The sequence below is a fragment of the Onthophagus taurus genome, chromosome 1 (assembly GCF_036711975.1).
Source record: "Onthophagus taurus isolate NC chromosome 1, IU_Otau_3.0, whole genome shotgun sequence".
NCBI classification, from domain to species: Eukaryota; Metazoa; Arthropoda; class Insecta; order Coleoptera; family Scarabaeidae; genus Onthophagus; species Onthophagus taurus.
Window position 1 is genome coordinate 36,356,059 of NC_091966.1, and position 24,422 is coordinate 36,380,480.

At 32.9% G+C, this 24,422-nt stretch overlaps 2 protein-coding genes across 7 annotated transcripts in view; one reads left to right on the top strand and one right to left on the bottom strand.

Annotated features, from left to right (window-relative positions):
* The window catches only part of LOC111421061 (MYC binding protein highwire), a 59,958-nt gene that overhangs the window by 35,391 nt on the left and 145 nt on the right, over positions 1-24,422 (bottom strand). For 2 of the 4 annotated variants that reach the window (XM_023054179.2, XM_023054178.2), the window contains exons 2-20: positions 23,725-24,403; positions 23,350-23,667; positions 23,109-23,276; positions 22,465-23,050; positions 22,250-22,402; positions 21,796-22,063; positions 21,497-21,719; positions 21,145-21,304; positions 20,769-21,091; positions 18,980-20,701; positions 18,693-18,929; positions 18,272-18,463; positions 18,011-18,217; positions 17,634-17,956; positions 17,349-17,583; positions 17,095-17,294; positions 16,853-17,038; positions 16,549-16,796; positions 14,317-14,464 (exon numbers count right to left, since the gene is read on the bottom strand). In XM_023054179.2, coding sequence (XP_022909947.2) covers positions 14,317-14,464; positions 16,549-16,796; positions 16,853-17,038; positions 17,095-17,294; positions 17,349-17,583; positions 17,634-17,956; positions 18,011-18,217; positions 18,272-18,463; positions 18,693-18,929; positions 18,980-20,701; positions 20,769-21,091; positions 21,145-21,304; positions 21,497-21,719; positions 21,796-22,063; positions 22,250-22,402; positions 22,465-23,050; positions 23,109-23,276; positions 23,350-23,667; positions 23,725-24,403 — 6,576 coding nt within the window. The remainder of the gene's footprint in view (positions 1-14,316; positions 14,465-16,548; positions 16,797-16,852; positions 17,039-17,094; positions 17,295-17,348; positions 17,584-17,633; positions 17,957-18,010; positions 18,218-18,271; positions 18,464-18,692; positions 18,930-18,979; positions 20,702-20,768; positions 21,092-21,144; positions 21,305-21,496; positions 21,720-21,795; positions 22,064-22,249; positions 22,403-22,464; positions 23,051-23,108; positions 23,277-23,349; positions 23,668-23,724; positions 24,404-24,422) is intronic. The other 2 variants (XM_023054181.2, XM_023054180.2) reach the window with 2 other exon arrangements.
* LOC111421063 (uncharacterized) lies at positions 399-13,957 on the top strand. Of its 3 annotated transcripts, none has more exons than XM_023054185.2 (3): positions 399-473; positions 12,284-12,541; positions 12,657-13,957. In XM_023054185.2, the coding sequence occupies exons 2-3, from the start codon at positions 12,347-12,349 to the stop codon at positions 13,836-13,838; spliced, it is 1,377 nt and encodes a 458-aa protein (XP_022909953.2). In that variant the 5' UTR covers positions 399-473; positions 12,284-12,346; the 3' UTR covers positions 13,839-13,957. The 3 variants fall into 3 exon arrangements, with proteins under 3 accessions (XP_022909953.2, XP_022909951.2, XP_022909952.2); XM_023054183.2 differs by lacking the exon at positions 399-473 and adding an exon at positions 4,070-4,219; XM_023054184.2 differs by lacking the exon at positions 399-473 and adding an exon at positions 11,129-11,450.

Genomic DNA, 24,422 nt, shown 5'->3' on the forward strand with positions numbered 1-24,422 from the left:
AACAAGTATGTCGACGGTGCACAAGTTCGGGTCGACTGACTAACTACCATTAATTTGTCAATTATGGACGTTACCATTCACTCGTTAAACCCAGACGAACGAGAACACAACGAGATGGTGCAGGAAATGGAAATCAGTGATGAAGTGGACCCGAACATAATTATGCCAATTCGAAATAATTTAGATATATTAGTAACAAAGTTGTAGTAACATTCATGTTTCATTTGAATATATAAATTTTTGAAATTCACTAATTTAAATTAAAAAAAGGTTTTAATTCGTAAAAGGAAGTTATAATTAAATTATTCTACTTAATAAAGTTAATTTAGTTGATTTAAATTAATTTAACCCGATGAAATAAGACGTCCCTTCTTTACGATCATTTCCCCAGACGTTTTTGAGCGTGAACGTTCTTGTCAGTTATTTAAAGTGCTATCTATCAGTTAAGAAATTGGGTTCAGCAACTTATTAAGGTCAGTTAGTTGTAGTATTGTAATTTTCTTTAAGGTTGACTAAAAAGTTGTATAATAAATGTGTAAAAAAATTAAATCTCTACATATTTCAAGTTGGTCTTAAACTGGACTACCATTACTTTTGAGAAAAAGGTAATAATAATTCCGAAAATAAACAGCCCCGTGGCGCCACAGGTCCCATAATCCTGCAACCGGTTCAGAAGCTCCAGGAAACGTTTTGTATTTACGAGCGTACAACGAATAAACCTCGCGTTTTCCACAATAAAATTAAGTCGACCGCTTATTTGTGCAACGTTCCTGGGCCAATTTGAGATGGGGCCGATTAAAAACTCTCCTCCTGCGTACCCGGTGTGCCTTGGGTGGCCATTAAAATGCCCTAGTTCGCCTTTGGTCGATAAAAGAAAACCAAAGGGACGAATAAGAAACTTTAAATGTATACCAAGTACAGTGAAAATCAAAACATTTTTAACAAAATACTTCTAATAATTAGATCACGATATTTTCTGGTAATAAATCTATCTATCAACACGATAATATCTTTTCTGATAGAAATATTTACGTTAGACAAAGTCTTAGGTCTTTGAACACAATAATAAACAAATGAACTTACGCAAATTCAACCAATTTTCATGCCAAGCCTTGTACGCAAATACTTTGTTTTTCATCACAAGAGCTTGATTAACTAATAATGATTTATTTTTAAGACAAAACGTAGAATCAATGCAAACTAAATTGCTGTAAACAAAATAAAAATGAATACAAAAATCATCACAGCAAACAAATCTTCTTACACAAAAAAAAAATGTTCCTGGAATACTAAAATTTTAAGATCAGCTACAACACTATCGTAGATACTTTTAAAGAAGTATATCGAGGAATTTGACGACCCAATGAAGTGAAAAATTATAAAGAGACTTTCATGATAAAGCACATCAAAACCTTTGAAGAAATTAATAACCTAAGCGCAGTATTGAAACTTGTAAGTATTGTCCTGAAGAGATATTAGGATGGTTAGGATGGGTATGGTTGAGGTATAACTAAGCTTAGCACTAAGCACAAACCATCTCCATGGAAAAATGTTCTTATATCTATCATATTGAAGACAACACTATTACTGTTACTAATGTATCACAATTGTGATGGGATTATGCTAATGGTAATACTACAGCTGCTACCTTCCAGCAGCTAGTCAGAAAAACATCATTTATTTATTTATAATTATTATTATTGCTGCCGGGCTGAGGGACTCTAAAATCTATTGTAACCGAAGCCCTCCAAACGTTTAGGGCAAATGTAGGTCCTTGATGAACCTTAGTATTGCTCCAAGATTCTGTTCCTTTATGTCGATAGGGGTCAGGCGAACCTTATTGAAAATTTTATGTCTTAAGAGGCCTCTCGCGACGCATTCACACAGTAAATGTTCGTAAATTATTGCAAAGTCGACAAGTTTGATCCTCAGCTTGTCCAATGTGGAACAGATAGTATTTTAGGGGCGCAGGGCTGGTCAGGAAGCCTGAGAGCAACCCTGAATGTCTCCGTTGCTGAGATATAAAACCTATACTCTTCGCCTGTCTGTGACCTGGAAGTTCTTTCCAGCGTAAGGCTACCTTTAAGACCTCCCATCTATCGATAACCTGTTTTAAGTGGCTTTTCTGTAGCTCACAGCCGGGTTGGATAAAAAAGCCTCATTTTTTTTAGGAGGATTTCCACAGGAGACCTACTGCTACGTAGTCGACATATCGCATACAAGACACAAGAAGTTCATAAGGTGCTTAGACAAAGTTGAGGATTACTAACAGCCAAAAAGATAGTTTACGAATACTTATACAACTACTAAGGTGTTACAGTGAATTTTATAAGCACTTTATACCACAAAGATTGCAGACAGCCTTGCTTGTAACGTACACTATGTCAGAAAAGGTTAATCTATGTCTGCATAAGATTTTATCAGTTCTAAGCATAGTAATATAGTTATGCAAGATAAATGTGTTGTACATTAAAGTTTATAAAATAAATACATTAGTATGCATTAAACAAAAAATAGGAAATCTATTGAAGCAAAGGATGCGCATTATTCGCCGTCCATCACAGTTTTCACAAAATGTGAAAACTTTGACCACTTGCGTTTTACTTCTTTGCTACTTCTTCCCCTCCATTTTCTAGCTGTATCATCGTAATTGTTTATAATATGGACGCTGTTTCGGCATTATTTGATTGTTTCATGTTACCTTTGGAATCATCATTTACATTATCGTCTACATCTAACTTGGTCCTTTCATGTCCTACAATTAACATGTTATTTATTATTTTTTGTCGTAAAAATGATCATTTTATCATTTTTCTGTTACTGTTATTACTGTGGAGGTAAATTATCCGAATATTCACAACACATGTTCATAGCATTACTTCAAAATAACATTTTTGTGCCATTTTAGACTTTTTTAAGCTGCTATAAAAGGATGACACTTGGCAAGATACATCGAAATACTTTCTTGTTTTATTATATGATAAAATGGCAGTAAGGTTTTTGTAATGTGTGGTTTTTCACACATTTTCCCTTACGATTTTTTTCCAGTTGTTATCACTTGATAGATGTGATATGGATTATTTTGACACTTTATTATTGGAATTTAATTTTAATTCTGCTCACCATAAATATCTCCCTTTTCAATATTTATACACAGATGTCTAATAATTACACTGTGCTGTTAACCTTTTTTTGTGTTCAGTTGAGTGTTTTTAGTTAATTTTGGTTTTTTGGTTTTAGTTTTTTTTATTCAGGTTGCTCACGGCTGCGAGACTTAGGATTTTATAGAGAAACTATAGATGCAATGAATTTGATATTTGGCACCTTGATATAAGGTGAAGAGATCTAGCTGAATAAAAAAAAAACGTGACGTGTTTCTAAAAATGGTAGGCATTTTTGAAATCAGCAACCCAAAATTAACTAAAAATACTTAACTCATCAACTGTACAAAAATCTTGTAGCACAGTGTTATCAATTTATAAGTAGGCAGGCTTTCATGACCGGTGTTAATTAAATTAAAACTAGAACTAACACTACGGGTTAAGCCATGCGTCTTTTGAAAAAGTGTTTATCGTTTCGGATTGCAACGTTCTTCAGAAACAAGTTTGAAGTGAGACATCGAACTTAGAAGAAGAACTTATAAACATCAATTTATTGACATCAGGCAGCACTACTTCGTTCCGCAGGACGTTATCTCATTCTATCGCAAATACATTGTATATTTCCTTCTCGTTTCAATACATTTCTCTCTATTTCCATGTTCAGAGATTTGAGACATAATTTGCATGTAACAAATATATAAACGCACCATTTTGCTTGAATAAAATTCATTATCAACTGAATAATTCATGATAATAATAATTTTATATGTAATTCTAAGCATAACATTTTTTAGCAACAAATTCATTCAATTAATGGTCAAATACTTTTGATTTTCACTATAATGCATTGTGGTAGGTCGTTTATGTTACTTGTGTGGTTAACGTGGCCAACGTCGTCCAAGAGAGTGCGCTTCGATCGCGATAGAAGCGTTGCCAAGGAAACCCAGCGTCAAAACAGTGCGCTAAAACGCGACCAGACGCCAGACGTCTATACGCAGTGTGCCATGAGTGTCGTTGTGGTCCTTCACCAATTGTTTCTTTAACGCGCCAGCTATTTCAAAATTATAATTGATATCTGAAAGTGATTTGTTACAATTAAAGTATCTTAACTTATAAAGGTAAGATAATTTACAATTATATGTAATTATTATTAAGATACAAAGCGTTATTAACAAGATTTTTTTAATTTAAACTTATCTAATCTGCATGTTATCACGTGTCATTGGTATAATTATTATTTGTTTCTTTTTATTTTTGTTTAAAAATACTATTTTACATCTTCGTCATTAATTAAAAAAAGTGATTGTTAATTGTTATTAGACTTGACGTTGTTAAAAGTGATTTACGACCGCGTGATTTAACAGAATTTGTCCATTCGCTGTATAAAATTTAAAAACCTCAATTAAAGCCTAAGAATAGCCAAGACGAAAAGTGATTACATTTCGGATCGTAAAAGGCAATTTAAATTAATTTTTGCTTGACGCTGTAGTTATCTCCTTAATGTATATCACCACAAATGAAATTAATTAAAAACAAAATTGAAAATAAACAATTCGAACTAAACTTAATTAAATTTCAAATGGTAATGTTTTGAGAATACAAAAAGTAATTGCAAGTGTTTATAGAAACAGCAAACAAAATATTCATGATATTTCAGTCGCTTTATGTGTTTTGAAATGGTTAATCTTTATGGAAATGTAAGAAATCGGAAATAAATTCACCAATTTAATTTAATTAATTGTTATTTGCTGTTTCGAATGCATTTTATAGTATCTATAAACATTCTAGAGTTCACTAAAAGCAATGTCCCTTAATGTGCTTGCATACGAATCGAATCGTTTTAACAGTACACAATGCAGACTTTACGGCCGGTAGCAAATCTTTATTTTCTAAGAAGCTTATTTCAACGGTCTATTAGAATTTAGAGAAAGTACTTAAAGTTAAGGTAGAATTCGTGCAGTTCAGGTAAAAGTTTTAACATAATGGCCTTAAATACAATTTCAAAACTTTTAGTGTATCTTGCTACAATAAATTACTTCAAAAAGGTCCAATTATGTTAAATATTGTAGCCTTGTCCTAAATTCATCTCCACTTCTCTTTCACGAAAATACACCTCAGTTTATTACATCTAAGCACACACCACTTCTAAACAAATAATAATACTACAGTTTGTGGTGTATTTTGAGTACAGTAAAACCTTGATATAATGGATTAATACAAGGAAGGGAGTGTCCGTTATAGCCAAATGTCCTTTATATGAAAATTTGTTGATTTGTACTTTAAAGTGTTTGAATAAATTTAATAGTACACACAAATTCGGCTTGCTTCCGTTGCGTTCTTTATTTAACAATATTCTTTAGCAATAACAACACTCTAGCACTGAATAACAACTAAAACTAGAACTAACACTAAACCTTGAAGTAAAAAGCTTCGGGTTTAGCCGTGCGTCTTCAGACTTCTACTTCTAGGTCAAGTTTTAGTTTTAGTTTTAGCTCAATGAAAAGTATACGACAATCTAACGTTGAATAACAACTAAAACTAACACTAGCATTAGAACTAATACTACACCTGAACTAGAATCATTCGGGTTTAGCCGCACGTCTCTTAAGACGGCTAAACCCGAATGATTCTAGTTCTAAGTCTAGAGTTAGTTCTAGTCCAATAAAAACATACAACACTCTAGCACTAAACAACAAATAAAACTAGAACTAACACTAGACCCAGAACTAGAATCATTCAGGTTTAGCCGCACGTCTCTTAAGACGGCTAAACCCGATTAATTCTAGTTCCAATTCTAGAATTAGTTCTAGTTCAATAAAAACATACAACATTCTAGCACTAAACAACAAATAAAATTAGAACTAACACTAGACCCAGAACTAGAATCATTCGGGTTTAGCCGCACGTCTCTTAAGACGGCTAAACCCGAATGATTCTAGTTCTAAGTCTAGAGTTAGTTCTATTTCAATAAAAACATACAACAATCTAGCACTAAACAACAAATAAAACTACAACAACCTAACGCTGAATAACAATTAAAACTAGAACTTCATCGTATAGATAACTCGGGGAATACCCCGAAGTTTATCTAAGAACATGGAATAGACTGAATAGAGCAACTTGGGAAATAACCCGAGGTGGATTCTATCTATAAGCGCAAACATTTATATTTAAATATACTGATGTATTAAATTGATAATATTAATAATATGATATGATAATATTTTACCCGTTCTAACGAGGTACATAGATAATAAATTCTTTTTGCTTTACCGCGCTGGTTCTTAAAAGTTCTTTCAAACAAAAAACTTCTAAAGCCCATTGTTCCTCAGCGCACGTTTGACATTTTATTTTCTCGACGCATATCTAAATCGCATAACTCCTATATTTAGAACTTTACGCGCGTCGACAATGCCGTTTTCTGTAGGTCGCTTTGTAAATCGCAAACTGCGCGCGTTAACCGAACGGCGATGATTAGATCCGATTACGGGTTGTATCATGGATGAATAAAACATTGCACGTTTCGACAGCGAGATAAATAAGAATTTGCAAATACGATCTTGGTCAATAAATAATCTATTTCTTCCAAGAAAAAAAATTTAACAAAAAGAATTTAAAAAGTACAAATTTTTTATAATCTTTATAGATGAACTTTAACCAGTGAGCAAATATTAATATGTAGATCGTTATATAAATTGTTTATTCAATTTGATTAACCTTGACTTAAGAGTACTAACATACAAGTTAACACATTTTTTTCCACGCGAATTTAACGAAGCAATTTTGACCTTGCCGAGTAATAATATATCAATTTTACATGAGTTGTGGTCTGGCATACGTACGGATGATTATCTAAAACGTTCGTTTCGAGTAATGACCGGCAAATATTTACTCTGAAGAAACGCTAGTTGCGCAAACTGTACGCGGCCTCTTTGATCTACGACACGCCTACTTCAAGAACAATCGCCCGCTCGCGTTTGTTTTCCCATTGATCAGATGAGAGCAAAGATTCTTCTAACAGTACCATTATTCTTTTATATATTATACCCAACCCGGTATTGTTTTATATTGCATTCTTGTTCATTCCTTTTTAAGTTATTTACAACGTTTAATTGTATCGTGTTGGTGAGTTTTTATTCAATTAATCTAGACGATTTAAATTAGTATTAAGAATGATATTGCAATTTTCGATTTCAAGTGGTGAGGTATTTTAATTCGAATGGGGACTATTAGCTTTTATCGGCGGCGTGCGTTTCCGCTTGAAAATACCCCTCCATTTGCCGACGTAATTCGATGCTCCGAACGTGACTCTATGGATATGGAATATGGGCTTCGGGCGTAGTTTACGCCTTCCTGATCATAATCTCGTTGTAGTTGGCACGCTCTATTAGGGTTTATTCGCAATTCTGTATTTCGAAGCAGTTCAATGCTACAGATACGCAAATAATCAGAAAAAAATAAACTGCAAATTAAAAATATGATCAAAATATGTACATGAAATTCTTTTAAAAACAAAAAAGATTGTCTTTATTTGAATATTTGTTATACCTATAAATATTATGACGTTCGTGATATTTTTCCCAGCATTTTAATTGAGTACACATCCGACGGTGGTGAAGAAAAAGCAAATAAAACGCCTGATCGGGTGGAAATACACGTGTTCCAGACCGCTGCGTATCCAAAAGAGCAAACAAACGCGTCGCCAGTTGATGATCCCATCTGCAGCCCCAATATATTGACACATATGGGGATTTTTTGTCGTGAGTCTTGGGAGCTTATAACTCTATCTAAATAAATATAAACACCACAATCGCTACGAACCATTTTTATGATTAACACCCACAAATATTAAGGTACCATTTGCCTAGAGCATATACAGCACGAAGCGTTTAATCACACAAGTTGGTTACCATGTAAACTACTATCATGTATTTCTAGTGCAAATTAATCATGCGATTCGCTCCTGTTAGCCAATGCGTTCGTCATTTTGACGTTTATTGGTTTGTACTTCGACAGTTTTTTGTATGTCGTATAAAAAAAAAACAAATTGATGGGGCGGCGAAATATTGACTTGGTATGCAATCTTCATAAAGACATTAAAACGTGAGAAGAATTAATATATTATATCATTATATATATCCTATCTTCTTCAACTTTATTTTGATGTTCATTTAATGCAATAATTTTAGACGTTTCTGGTATGTCGCTAATTGTGAGTCAAGGTAATTATGTGATAAACGGAAATCAATATTAATAGGTTATTCTTATCAGTTTTGGTTCAAGTTCTTTATACATATTTTAATTGCTATGAAATAATTTCTTCCAGTCTCATGAAGAATTTTTTAAATTTGCTTCTATTTTTAAACAAATAATCCAAATAATTGTGACTAACTAAACATTAAAACAAACAACTTAAAAGTTATTCACTGACAAATTTAATCAGCGAGGTCGAATCGTTTCCTGATTTTAGGCTTTGGGTAGCGAAATTGTCACCAGCAGTGGGTTGATCAGTGGAATGCAAAAATTAACTGTTTTGGTGAGCTTACATCGAGTAGGCAATGATCCTCCAGATTCAGAAGTTTGAATATCTAGCTACTAACTGCTCAAGTCACCAAGGTTATTCCAAGAAAATTATGGTTGAATTCTAAAATCCCCGTTAATTGAGAATCTTATTGTGTGAAGAGTCTCATTTTGTTGAAATCTATATGACTTCCTCTACCCTTTCGCAGAAAGAAGAAGCCAATGATACAGCTCTGTCATGAAGCTAACTCAAGTTTTCAAAGTTTGAAATACGAATGAGCATCGTTGCTCATGAAAATGAAAGCATCAGATTCATAGTGAATACACTTATGTTCGTCTTACAATATCGATTACGGATGAAATTTGAGGTTCGTTTTCAAAACATTTTTAATTTTCTCATGTCTTATGTATAATACAACATACTGTCGAGTTGAACCGTCTAGGACTGATGATCAAAACTATTCGCAACCCCGTAGCCTTTCTGCCATCCTTGATGTTCGTGGAAGGCAATCTACTTTTAAAGTTAATTTATTTCTTCATTATGTTGGGATGATCGGAATGAGCAGACATTGGAATGAGTACGAAATGTTCTTTGTGCCACTATTATTCTCAGTTAATATTTCACACATTCGCGACCTATGATCCATACATCGAAAATTAGTTTTGAAATTTTTTAACATTGCGACTCAAACTGTACGTCAAGAATTTGCAGGAACAGCTGCAAAAATCACTCAATCATAGACTTGAGTTCTGATATGAACGTGAGTTCCAGAATTCGGGGAGCTCATGACCAATCTGGTAACATCTTCTGTTGTTGACTTATCTGTGATTCTGAGTTCTGGAATCTTATAATCACTTGGTACTTACTTAAGCGATCCTAGGTTTACAGAAGAATTTATGACTGAGTTCTGGAATAATGCAACCATAAACTTGTGTTTTTAGATTTTGTATTTGCACAATCTAGTTCCACTTCTCTGTCACGCCATTAAATAAGAATTGTTTCTATGAATTCTGGAATTTATGTTTAAGTTCTAAAAGCTGTCTCAATTATACAGTTCAGTTCATTCAAGTTCATTTGTAAAAACCAGAAACCCAGGTTGTCTATCCCTTAATAGCCTCGATGTCCCGGAATTTTTTGAGCAACCTCAAAGAATCATAGTGACTCTTTTTTCTCTAACTTCACATCTTAATCTGTTGTTCCAAACTTGTAAAAAGTGTCTTTGGCGTTTATAGCAACAGTAAGAACACCTCACCGATCTATTCAACCCAACCAGCGTTAAAAAGCAGTAGCGATAGATTAGCGGTTTACCACAGAATCAAACAAACTCTATCAGCTTCTTTGACGTGGTGCAATCTGTTTTCATAACCTTGTTCCTAATAGCGTCAATTTAAGGGAATGAAAATCAACGCTGTTTCCTGATTCGAGTGCTATTTTTTTTGTTTCTCTTTTCTTAGTCACTTCTCATCATTTATTGAAGCGCAAGACAAAGCGCGTTCGAGTTTTACTTTATTATGTGGTTTTGCATAATCGGATATTGTGCAGGAATCTCCAGAATCTCTGTTAGTCGTCACATATAATCGGAAAAAGTAGAAAATTACAACACTAATTTTTACTAATAATCTAAAACATTAGTCACACCAATTTGATAAAAAATAAAAAAAAAACAAAGAAGATCTTAAACTATCTCCTTTGATTTAAGAGTTTTAAAACAATTTCAAAAGATATATTATAAAATTCAGTCACTATGACTAATAATAAATAAATCGCAAACAGCCTACAAAATTTAATGCGTTTTTTAATGGTGCTAGGCAGACTGTTTTTTTATGAAGCAAAAAAGTTTGTTATTATTTGAAATGTTATAATAGTTATTTTTGGTGCGCTGAGGATGATTCATCTAATAAGTTAGACAAGGCAAAAACACTGGATACTGTCTTCTTGCCTAAAAATAGGTTTAAAACTTGCACCTTAACAGACTGAATGGAACAACGTTGTTTAAAAAAAGGAAACTATATACGTATGTTTGTAAAGGTACATCAACAAACAAAGTCAGATGCTTGGAAGTGAGAAAATGGTATGCAAACAAGACTGCGCGGCGAACGGTGATGTGCCCACATAAACCGCCTCAAATTGTCGTAAAATATCAGAGCGATGAATAGAACCTTGTCGTTTAAATAATTTCAAGTTCACCTCGCTACTATAACAATCATTTTCAATCAACAACATTTCCTAACGACGGACGTAAGTTTTTTAGTCATCGACCACGAAAGAATTTTACGATTTGTATCTGACCTATTTTTTGATGAAAATCCACAGTTGTGTAAATTGTTAAAATAATTTTTTTAATAAAAAAAACCTTTCAAAACCACAGAGTTTAGAAATATTTCATTTTATCAAATAAAAGTTGACTCATTGCCGTGTATATTATTGTGTCAGTCGATAAAACGGAGTAAAACGCGTCCATTTGTAACCCATTGCGCACATAGAATTTGTTTAATCGGTCCGATAAAAGAGATAAAGACTGGAATCATCAGCGGATTTTGTAAAAAGCAAGTCGTTTTAAACACAGCAAGTTATGAATATAAATTTTGTTGGACAGCGTTTGACCAGTGCGCACGTTTGCTGAGTGTGCACCTTAGGATATTAACAAAATCCTTGACTGTGTCGTGTGCTTTAGTTCTCAGCGTCGAGGTGATAAGAACGGTCTCAACGATTGTCGTTCGGAACAAATTTTCAAAGTTGTATTTGAAGTGTTGAGTGAAAATTAAAAAATAAAAAGTTTGAATATACCTAAAAGAAAATGTAATTAATAACGGACTTAAAAGAATAAGGTATGACAACAATAACTTACGATCAAATATTATCTAAAATGGGGAGATAAGATAAAGAAAGTTTGTATTCACAAAAACGGTATGAAGTGTTTATAGCCCTTTTTTCTCGTAAAAATTTAATGAGACTTTTTGGCAAGGAAGAGTTTTGGCAAAGTTTCAAAGTGTGCGGATCAGCACTTTAAAAGATAGGATTATCTCATTTTTTCTTTTAAGGTGGAGGGTAATTTATAAAAATAAAATAGATTTTTTTTTTGCATATTTTGAAATATATGATTCATTCGTAATGATTTATGAATTTGGAAATTTAGAAAAAAGATTGACATCACATCTTAATACGGTGATGACATATTAAAAGAAACCCATAGCATATTTAAAATTAATCATTTCTAAAGCTTTTCTTTTAATACAAAAAGGGGATAAGTATGTAAATTATTTTGAGCCTTTATGAAGTATAGGAAAAAATCTTTTTAGGGCGGATGAAAAGGTTCGGTTTAAATTAAAACGCAAATCTCTTGACTTTTAGTAGATTACCCCTTTGCCTTTCATTTTACCTTTTTACCTTTACATTTTAAACTTAAATTTAAAATTCAAATTAAACTCCTTTGTACTTTTGATAATTTTTTTAGTTAATTGTGTAAAGTTTAAGAACTTTTCTTTATAATGGTACATTCCTTTTCGGATGATCTAAAAATACTTAAAAGCAATTTGAAACTATAACATTACTAATATAGGTCGATGTTCTAAGGTTTAAGATAACACGACCACTGTTGATTATGAGTCACCTGTGAGTGGTATCTAACGCCGACTCAAATCGTATTGTCTCTGTTTTTCAGATGAGACCCGTTTCGGACGAATAGAACACGTTTCGGTAAAGAGATGGACTTACGACGGGAGAAATGAGTGCGGGCTTCGCTGCGGTCGAAGTTTTCCTTTTGTTTTTCGCCACCGGCGAAGCGATTCTTCACGGTTATGGGTCGGGAGATGGCAATTCGAAGATGCAGCAGATCGACGACGAACCGTCTTTCGGATGTCAATGGTTAGGAGGAATGGGATCTGCCCTTGAATGTACATGTTCAGATGATACAACGCAGGTATCTAAATATGCGTAACTCGTAATTTCATTGTTGCACCTTTTTGTTGCATTTGACATTGATACAAAGTATGGTTATCAGCACCCATTTAGATCTAATAACATTGTCTTTTTAGGTAATGGTAATTCAAGAAGACTCGTTTCTGTACCACGACCTTAACGCCATAAGAATAAGAAAATGTCCGGTGGTTACATTTGGTGAAAATTCAATTAAAACAATGCGCACCCTTCGAGAAATTGAATTAAGCGATATTTCCGAGTTAAATTTAAATGAGAGATGTTTTCATTGGGAAGGATATGCAGCGGCAATTGATTTAAACACTCCTTCGTTAAAAGTAATAGTGAGAAACACAACGATTAAACAAATAGCCAGTTACAGTTTTATGGGTAAAATCAATAGGATAGAATTTGACAAAACTAAAATAGAAAATATAGCCCCATTTGCGTTTTCTTCGATTAGTCAAAGTCAAAACATAGCGTTTTACAATTCGCATATAATTAACATGCAACCTTCAGCGTTTAAAAAATTTTCCACTGAAAATTTAAATATTCATAATTCGAAATTTGAATATTTACCCAGTCGATCATTCTCGGATTTAATCGTATGGGACAATTTTATGATAAGCAATACTAATATGACAACGGTCCACCCAGGAGCATTTATAATAGATAATCCACAAAGATTTGAAGTTACCAATAGTAATTTTTCCCATTTAGACGGCGAAGCTTTTAGAATAATGACTCGAGGCGATGTTGTTTTTCGAAGCTGCATTCTTAACACAACTTATAGTCCCTTTATCGGGATCAGCTTAAACCTCCGCGACACTTCAGTACGAAAGCTGATTATATTAGATAACGTCATGTTCAACGAGATAACAACAAAAACATTTAAAATAAACACCACCGGATTCGATTTAAAGATCAACAACATATTTACTCAAGAACCGTGTGATTGTAGGAGAATAACTCAATTAGAAGACGACTACCAATTGGAAAGTATTTATTGTTTCGAAGACACCCCGACTAGTTACCAAGAATACAAAGGCTCGAGTTGTTCCATCTTAGCTAGCAACGCGACGTTAATCATCGTTTTATGTACGGCATTAATATTAGTGATTTTAATCGGCACCGGATTATGGTGTTATTTTAAAAAGGTTTATAGATGCGATAAATATGGAGAAGAAAAAAACGATAAATCAGGAAAATTAAATATGATTGTACCGGATGGAAGAACATATAGAGAAACTGAATTACATGTTATTGTAGAACGAACTGATTTGCTCACTACGGATTTGTAGATATTATTTTGTTAAGTTGTAGATCTCTTGTACATTTTTATTTATTATGTTATTTCTGTGTTGTAGCATCAGTATTCCTAGACGTTAAAAAGATAATAATAAAGTGAGGCTTTAATGTTCTTACTGTTTTTTTATTTTAACCGAACGTAAATAGAATGTAATTAAAGTAGATGTTTCTAGATTTCGCAATTTAAATTCTATGACGAACTGTTTTGTTGGTGTACTTTTCAATTATAGAAATTCAAATGTTAGTGGCGGTTGTACATGTAGTTTACATACCAATTCCAAAGTTTTCTCATGAATAGTCAAATTTCATTTTACAATGACCCAACTCGGTCCTAACGCATACAAATTTCAATGCAGTATATGTATATGAAGCAAAATTAATCAAATCATTAAACTTGCGGTTCACATAATGTCGCAAATATATTCAACACAATTTGAGAAAATTAAAATGGATAATATACTTTTAACTTACCTGTAAGGAAGTGTTCCATCTAAAGCTTGTAGAACAGTTGGTGGTGAACTCAAAGCTAATCCTTTTGAGAGTAAAGCACCATGTTTCGTCAACGTCCTTTGGGCGGCGATTTCAGCAGCTTCTTCTGCTTCAATATCATTGGAATGACCTGGAACAAAGAAATATTATAAGAACGAAATTTATATAACTAAACGAGTTTGGGTAAAGTCCTTGAATATTATATTAGTTTATGAAAATTTAGCACCGGAAGTTAATGTTAGCGCATTCGGAAAAGTCAATGTTTTATCATTTCCATTGAGAATAACATAATTAAGTACAATATGAATAGTTATAATTAGATTATTAAAAAACAACAAGGGCTAGAGACTAATAAAGTTCCCACATAAGAAAAGTTACTAATGATATCCTCTTTATTTCTGTCTAAATGATCTTCATGCCATATTATTGCACACGACATGTATAAACAAGTAAACATGTTGCTATATGAAAAATTATTATTATCACTTCAAAAAATTCATTAAATATCAACATCACTGTACCAGATCGTTATCCTCTCTCGCACATACAGGTTTTTAATTTACATTTGGATAATTGCAACATTTTTTCAAAATTAGATCTGGTAAGAGCGTATCACCAAATTCCTGTAGAAGAAGACGATATTCCTAAAACGGTTTCACTACACCGTTTGGTCTATTCGAATTCACAAGAATGGCTTTCGATTTACGTAATAACAAACCTTTCAAAGGTTTATAAACGAATTTCATTCTGGCTTAGATTTCCTTTCTGTATATATAGATGATATTCTAGTAGCCAGTCGCAATAAAGGAGAACATTAACTTCATTTACAACAGTTGTTTGAGAGGCTCTTGTAATATCAAAATTCAATCAACAAAATGTGTTTTTGAAGTTAGAACTTTAAATTTCCTAAGTCATCATATTTCTAGAGACGGCATTCGCCCTTCGCAATCTAAGGTTAATGCCATAACTGAATTTCCAAAACCAACCACACTTAAACAATTACAACGATTCTTAGGAATGATAAATTTTTATCACAGATTTTTGCCAAACATCTCAAACATTTTAGCTCCGTTACATCATTTATCAAAAACGCTTTATTCACAAAAACTGAAATCAATCACTTCCTAGACACATCATCACGACAGTTCCTTCACTACAGCCAAAGAACTTTTATCAAAATCCATCACCACAAGCTACTCTTTCACTGACGCCAGACGCCTCAAGTAAAGGCATGGGAGCAGTTTTATCACGGACTATAAAGAATAAAACACAACCCTTTAGCATTTTTTCTCAAAAATTATCTTCAAGCCAAATAAATTATTCAACATTCGATAGAGAATTGTTAGCAATTTACACTAGTATCAAATTCTTTAAACATTTTTTGCATGAACATCAATTTGTTAAACTTTAATAAATTACTTTTTTATTGGTTTCTGTGTTTCTCATATTATTGCCAACTCTACACATACTACACATTACGTCTCCTTACACATTCAATTTTATAACTTTTAATATTCAATTCATGCGCACGTATTGACTATGCATCTGACATCTTGCTCGACTCTGCAGCTAATATGTTATTTGATTCTGGAACTATCAATTCTGTGGGTAAATTTAAAAATAATTTCGGATATGAATTTAATAGGTTACGTTTTATCCAGTAGATCTAGGCACAAAAAGAAATCTGTTATGTCTTTATTATTGGAATCAATTCTTGAATTAGTATTAACAATGTATATTGTTTATTGCTTTGTTACAAGTCAATACTGACTTAATGTATCATAGTAATACTATAACAGCAGCATCTATGTGCAGATGTGGGTGACTGTTTTTTTTTATTAAAGCAAGGTTGTCTCACAATCAGTTTAGCTTACAATCTGACAGAAGTTTGTAGATACGGCAAAAAAATTGTGATTAGTAAATCGAGAAAAATGTTTGTTTCTGAGTTCCACCGTGTTAAAATCTGAATTTCATAATTTTCTGTAGATGCCACACTCATCCTTATGATGACAGTATAGTCACATAATTTAAGAAAATAACATAAATATACTAACATAATATTAGTAATAATATTAGTAGCCAATAACACACATAAGAAAATATATATTACTATCTTTTTGACAAAAAAATCTGTCATGTCCACAGAGATATATAATTTATAATTCCCATGTAATAATTATAAAGCAAATAACTCTAATAATTGTATACATTTACCTGGTACATTTGGAAGTTGTAAATCTTTTTTAATCATATTAGCAGCACACATTCCCCCTAAAAACGACAATTCCGATTCCAAATGTTTCAATTCTGAGTTAATAACCGCAGGCCATTCATAACCAATAACCATGGCTTTAAATCCATAAGCGCTAACATCATTTTTCTTCAAATAATCTGAAGCAGTTTTTAAAGAAAATATTACTTCGTTTCCGGGTAGAAGAAGCGCATTTTGAGGCCAAGGATTTCTAATAAATTAATAAAAATCAATCCATTTTTATTTTTTTTAATTAATATTACTCACGCGGACGAAAATTTTTGGCTTACAGGCCAATAGGGTGATGTCACCATTTCTGACGAATCCTTTATTTCAAGACAAAAGTCGTTGTTGGAAGGAACGTAAAGTTGGAGGGTGTCTTCTGGTTGGACTGTTGAACAATTTGGGTCGAATTCAATTCCAATCCATTTTACACTTTCCGGGAATTTTACGCTAAACATATATTATAATAAATAATAGTTATAATTATTTTTATCACGACTTTTTACCGATAATTGGAGACAGTGGCTGGTTTATAAGGGTGTTCGCTTTGTACGCACGCATAATGCTGACTTGTAGTGTTTATGTTATTATCAAGATCGAAATTTGTTGAACCCATACAATCAGGTATTGTACTTCCTGCTATTAAATTTAACGCAGCGATGTGGGGTAACATTTCTTGTATTAAGTTTAAAATTTCAACAGCACACTAAAATTCATAAAAGAAGAAATTAATAAATAACTAAATTTTATATAAACTTACTCTTGGATTATTATTAGCTAATGAACTTATATGAGTCATAACTAGTGGTAATAAAATCTTAATGATTGAAGTATTACTGAGAATATCCACAGAGGCGACTTCATCAGCTTTTTCTCTTGCCATTGAAAGAAGATTACATGATGTGTCAACGATTGATTTTGTCATGGACATTGCTTCTTGTCGGGCTAATTTTTCTAATTTAGTACTTGAAGCTCTGGCAGTTTCAACTGGATTACTATTCAATTTCAATTAACATACAAATAATTTAAAATAAAAAATAATCACCTTTGGTATAAAATCACAGGAATTTGTCCACGCGCAACTGTAGTTCCATTAAAACTCAAGGGGCATGTTGAAAAAGTAAATGTAGTATTATCCGAGCCTTTAACAGAACTCAACCCACCATCGCCATTATTCGTTTTACCACCATGATTTTTTAAACGTATAGCATATTTAACATTTTCCTTAATGGAAACTGGTCTATGGAATTTTAATTCTGCTATATCTGGGTTGAAATCGGTACTTTCAAAGCAATGTTTCACTGATTCTATACAATTCCAACGTTGGGTATGAGTATGAGCACCTTCAGTAACACCAACAGTGTTTTGCTAAAAATTTAAAAAAAATAATCCCAAAAGAAATATTAATATCTAAAATATTACATCTTCTAATATTTCTAAATCGCATTCGTAATGTCCAACACCTCCATAAACTCCAATACCAACGATAGATATTCCAGATCGATCGACTTGTAAGCAAATCGCTTCAGGAGATCCATTTCCGGTATTCCAAGTTCTCGATTGATTCGTTCTAGTAAATCGAGGTGGTGTCATATGAACTGTATGACCATAAACGCTATAAATATCGTCCTGGAATTTTAAAACAAATTATTTTAATTAAAACCATAAAAAAATTATTCATACATCATTCGTGGTACATTGTGTAACCAATTCAGAGACGACCCTTGCAAGTAAATGACAACAATTTTTGGTTAAACTTGGTAAAGAAGAAGATTTTTGATCCAGTAATTCTTTTCTTATGGGTTCGCTAATTAAATTTAAGAGTCTATTTAAAACATCTTTCCATGATAAACAATCTCCCATACTTAAATCCAGCTAAAATCAAATAAAATTAATATAAATTATTTTATTTTAATAAATAAAAAGAAAAAAAATTGGGCTCAACCGGGACCTCTCGCACCCAAAGCGAGAATCATACCCCTAGACCATTGAGCCGCTTATAAACAACGTAATATGGCTAAACTGATATGACATAACCTATAACAACTTTGACCTACATTATCTAAAGCTAATAAAAATTAATTACTGCAATAAAAATACATACTTGACTTTTATAAGACATTTGTTCTACAAGTAGAGGATAATAATGTGATTCCGAAACATTTAAAGCCGGAAAATTATTATCCGACGGACTTATTTCTTTATGTGGAATATTTTCTCTTCCAATTGAAGTCGAAAGTAATGGAAATGTACTTCTTAAACGAACCGTAGGACCTGATAAAGCTCTTAAAAGTGCACTGAGTAATCTTTGGCTATTTCTACCAGTAGGCATTGTTGATTCCTAAAATATCATAAAATTATAACAATTAATTCTTTTTCTGATGAACTCACATGTTCTATATCGAATAATAAATCACATAAACACGTCCATTTTAAATAAGCTGTTGGGTAAAATGCATGAAAACATGTTACGAAAGTTTCATGACACTCATCTAAAATACTATTCATAAGAATCAAAGACATATCTATTTTGCCTTTTGCTTTGGAGGATTTCTTATTTTGTAATATTGAAGGTAAATTATCGGACATAATTTGTCTTAATAAAGTTCTAACATCCGCGATACATTCTGCTAGTTGATTCGTTTCTTGCATCTCTTTTTTTGGATACACTTTATTTGGATAAATCTCGATTGTATACGTTGTTAAAAGTCTTAAACTTGCCCTACATACATAAACAAGTCGTTCTAATTCGAGTAAAGTGTACATTTGTTGTGTACCATCCGATATACCGCGTTTAAAAGTATTCCATGCCCATTGTAATAAAGATTGAAGACTATGAAAACATTCAACGGTAACGGTTTTAGAAAATTCTTGACTTAAAGTAACCGGGTTATCATTTATTCCGAGATATTTTTTGTTGGGTTGTCTTATTTCTGGAGTTATTACCCTGTAAAGTAATTGCGGTATTTGGCCAGCATTTACATCAGTTCCGTTATTAGATTTTTTAGATGATTTAAAATAAAAAACGACTTGATCCTCTGTTGTGACCATAGTTTGTCCTGATGATCCGCAATCGCTACTTGGACCATTTATTTGACACCAAGCAACATACCACCGATGAGCTTGTAATGGTATTGGTTGTTCAAACATCATTTGATATTTTTGTCTAGGTGCACAATCATATGGAGTCTCATCGTTTTCTCCTATAAGTTGTCCATCACCTTCTTGTTCACCGCCTTCAGCTCCCAAATCAAACAGTTTTATTTTAGCAGTGTAATCACCTCTTCCCCCAAACAATCCAAGTCCTCCTAATAAGATATCAGTGTCAACCATAAACCGAATCGCTTCAACGCTATGTATTGAATAACCCCACCCACCACCATGACTTTCAAATCTATTAACAGCTTGGTAATCGTTTCTACCAAAAACGTTATAACTTCCCATAGTAACATCTTCATCTTTACGATAATTAAATAATAAATCGTTTGTTGTTAAAGTATCCAAACAACAAAGTAAATTTATAGCTGCTTGTATTCTTGTAACTTGACACTCAGCAATTAGAGGTAAAGATAATTCTGGTGTTAAAATCAATGGGATTTTATTTCTTTCTGATTCATTATGATCAATCAGATTTTTTTGTAACAATTCTTTGGCACCAACGTTATACAACTCAATCAAATTTCCATTTGGATTATACACCCAAAGCACATTATAAATCCCGTCTAAACAAACTAATTTGTTTCGAAAATTTACTTGATCGTTTCCTTTAAACGCAACACATTCCCCATCTTGTTTATGAATTGCTAAACATTTAAATCTATTCGTGTCTTTATCAAACTTTGGGGTTATTAATAATGTATCTTTATTCGCTAAGATCGTTGATGAGGATAAACTTGAAGCACTTATCAAACACTCATCAACTTTAATAAATGTTTGATCACCCGAACCACCTATCCAAGTTGCTTTTCTACTTGTTCTTGGTCCAATATTTGGAATTGGAGCTGGTGTTGCGTACCAAGGATATCTTGGATTTTGATATTGTTTTGTGCTACCACCAGGTTGGGTTGAATCATGTATAGAGTTTTGTGGTGGCATACGACCTAATTGACCTTTCTATAAGAAAAAAAAATTGTGATTCAGTTGCAATATTGGTAGTCTTTATACATAAAAGAAAACAAACCTGATGTGCGCCACAAGTATAAACTTCTCCTTTTACTGTTAAAATAATAGTATGATTACTTCCTGCTGCAACTTGAGCTGCAGCACATGGTAATTTAACTAATTGAAGACTTGCTTTGGCTAAAATATCTCCACAACCTAATTGACCGTATTGATTAGATCCAAAAGTGTAAACGTTGCCATTTTGGAGAAGAACCACGCTATGATGTAATCCACACGCGACTTGAACAGCTGGGATTTCATCAGGAATGCAAATCTTCGCGGGTATTAAAGAAGCAACTCGAGTTGTGTCGCGTTCAACATCAGATCCAATATGTTCTTTAGCTAAAATAATATGAAATGTTTAAAAATTATTTTTGTGTAACAAAAACATTTACCTAAGCCGTTAGATCTTTTAATAGGACAATTTGAAATATGACTAGGCGATGAATTCACGGAAGGTGGGGTTTTAATACTTTTCCCTTTAATAATTTGTTTACCACCAACTCCTACTAAGTTTTTCCGCCTATTTTGTGCCTCAACCAATCGGCTTTTTAGCTGTAAATAATAACTTTAATTTTTATTTAATCCACAAATTTTATGAACAATTCAAATCGATTTATAGGAAAAGAAAATTTGAGATAAACACATGTCCGTTAATAAAATCTACTTTAAAATAGAGGATAGTTACACAAGACTCTAAAATAGTAACAGGCAAAGCGAGCAAATAAGTGCGGTTGATATACAAACTTGCTCTTGTAGTCTGGCCCTGTGGCGGGGCTGCGCCGTCTCATTTGCTTTCTCCCTGTACATTAGCTCCAGCCGTACGACCCCGCCCGCGTTATTAGCACCACCACCTACCACGTCGTTTGTCGCCACCTCCAAGTTATTATCGATACTCTGCAACTGGCTGCACTCTTTACAACATCCACATAAAACGCAACCTGATGCTCCTTCACCACAACCACATTCACTATAAAAATACATTTTTTGTTAAAAATAAATTAGAAAAGTTAATATTGTTAATTGTTTTTTAAATCTTCTCTTACGTTCCAGGAATTCGGCCAGGTAATGCTGAAGAATGACATCCTGAAGAATAACCAGTACACTGTTTACAAACAGTGCAAACCATACATTTGCTAAAAAGCCATGAATGCATATTGGGGGGACACATTTGCCTTCTTAAGAATCCTCCATCAGGTTCGTTTCCTTCTGAACTACCTGGCTGATTTCGTAACTCTTCTTTAACATCTTCCAAATCGTCATAAACATCCAATTCATCTTGAGCACCGCAAGTATCCATAGCCATAACAGTTTCTAAAGAAAATACCAATAAAACAATATAATAACATAATAGTTATTTACATAAAAGTCTGGAATGTTGTGTATTGCAGGCAAGGAACATATCAAGGTATGAAGCGAAATAATCAACTTTCTTTTATCAAAACAGCCTTGCAATTACAACATTACATGACAGTTTAAGGAAAAAAATTAAAAATTAACCTTCTTTGTTTGGTGGAATAAAATCTCTTCCACATTGAAACTTATTATTTATTCCAAAAGTATAAACATGACCTGAACTACAAATAGCAACACCATGAGCTTTTCCCAAAGCGACTTTACTTATGTATTTATCGCTAAGATATTTTAAACGCCCTACAAAAGAAAATGTTTTTTTTTATTTATTCATTTTTATTTTTTTAATCTTTATCACAAACCATGTTGGTCATTATGACTAGCATCCTTTCCAAACATTCTTAATTCTCCTTGCACAGTAATAATAGCTGTTGTACCAGAATTACAAGCGACAAACTGAGCTATATGATCAAAATCAGTCATTTTCTTGATTTTACTTGGTTTCGGTTGGCGACGAATTTTACTTAAATCCCCATCTTCACCTCTACGCGATGTACCAACAAAATAAACTTTTTTCTCATCCGTTAATAAAATAGCATGCATTCCGTCGTGCCCAACAGCTATTTGTTTTACAATCGAGTTTTTGGGTAAAATTAATTCCCTCCATTTTCCAATTCCCGGCCCAGATTGTTTTAAACCCAGCGCGCTAGCTTTTCCACAATAATAAACTTTACCGGTCGTCGTTCTGAGTAAACCAAATTCTTTCCCAGAGTGAACGCTTCCAATTTCTTCATCAACTTTTATGTTTAATGTTTGAGGGCCCACATCGTCGTCGTAAGAAGCCATACCAAGAGCATCAACACATTTCCTTGCTAAATCTAGTCTTAATTCTGATTTTAAGCTGGCTGGGGTTGAGTTTTGATCCAAAACTCTTACTAAAAATCCATCCTAAAATCATTTTTAAAATAATTTCTTAAAACACATGAATTAATTTAATATTTTTTACTTCTTTAGCTGGTGTTATTGTTCCAAGGAAATTCCCACAAGAAAAAACCGCCGAAGCAGTCGCATCTTTTGAATGAAGTTGTACAGATCCGGTTATTAAAAGAGAATCTTTATCAATTATCAAGAATTCACAACCTCTCCTTCCATCCAATTTAATATATAATTTTCCCTGATAAAAAAAATTAAAAATTAAAACAAAACCACATCCAACAAAACCACAAGTAAACTGATAACAAAATTACCTCACAATACAAAATGGTTCCAGTATCTTTAGGATAAAAATCAGGTTTATACATGTACACATGACCCCTAACAGTTCCACCATAACTTGTACCAACTTTAAATAAACCTTGATTGGTGAAAATAAATAAATAATGACCATCGCATGTCATAGATTTAAATTCAAAAGTATTTTTTTCCACACTGGATGGAAAAGTTATTGGAAATGTCAACATTTTTGATTGATGGGGAACTCCAAAAAGAAAATAATCCGTTTTCATTGTTTTTCCTAAAAAGACACTTTGAACGCTTCTTTGTAAATCCGTTAAAATATGTGGCATCTAAAATGACAAAGAAATATTAATATTATTTATTTTTCCCATCAAAAATAATTTTACCTTAATATTTTGTAAACTTAACGCTCTCGGACACATTATTAATGAAGCTGCTGCGGACAAAAATTTCCCAGTATTTCCACGTGCAACAACCAAAGATAATAAACAAGCACATGCTAAAGCTGTTAGATGAGTTCCATTATTAGGTACAGAACTTTCCGGTCCATGTGAAGTGGCTAAATCTTGTAGTATCTCAAATAATGAATCACATACTTCATCTGATTCCAATCTTAAACTTTCAGGTGTTTGATTTTGTAAAACATTGAATAAAGCTACTAAAGCTTTGGTGCATAAACCTGGATAAGTGTTTCGACTCTCTTTAATTAATGTGAAAACTGATTTTAATCCTAAACCAACCACATGAGGTGTAACTGGATATTTAGAGACATCACTAATATCATCATTATCATCACTATCATCACTTTGTTGATATGCAATATCATCAATAATTGGTACGGGGATACAACTACTACTTTGAATATATTCTTGGTTTGCATATCGATTCCATCTATCCAAAACAGCTAATCGAACAGATGCGAACATAGCAAAAGACGATGCATTTGAGGGTAATTCCATATCTGGGGGAGGGACTGAGTCATTGTCATTCAATAATTCCATCTTATTCTTATTTCTATACTTCCCCTTATTCATTTTCTTCTTCTTTTTCCACTCTAATTTTTTTCTAAATGACAAAAATAACC

What these genes read in the sequence shown, in the direction of transcription:
- LOC111421063 (XM_023054185.2), top strand. Translation starts at nt 12,347, where the DNA reads ATGAGTGCGGGCTTCGCTGCGGTCGAAGTTTTCCTTTTGTTTTTCGCC. An exon ending in GTTCAGATGATACAACGCAG is followed by an intron (nt 12,542 to 12,656) that starts GTATCTAAATAT and finishes TTGTCTTTTTAG; the next exon opens with GTAATGGTAATTCAAGAAGA.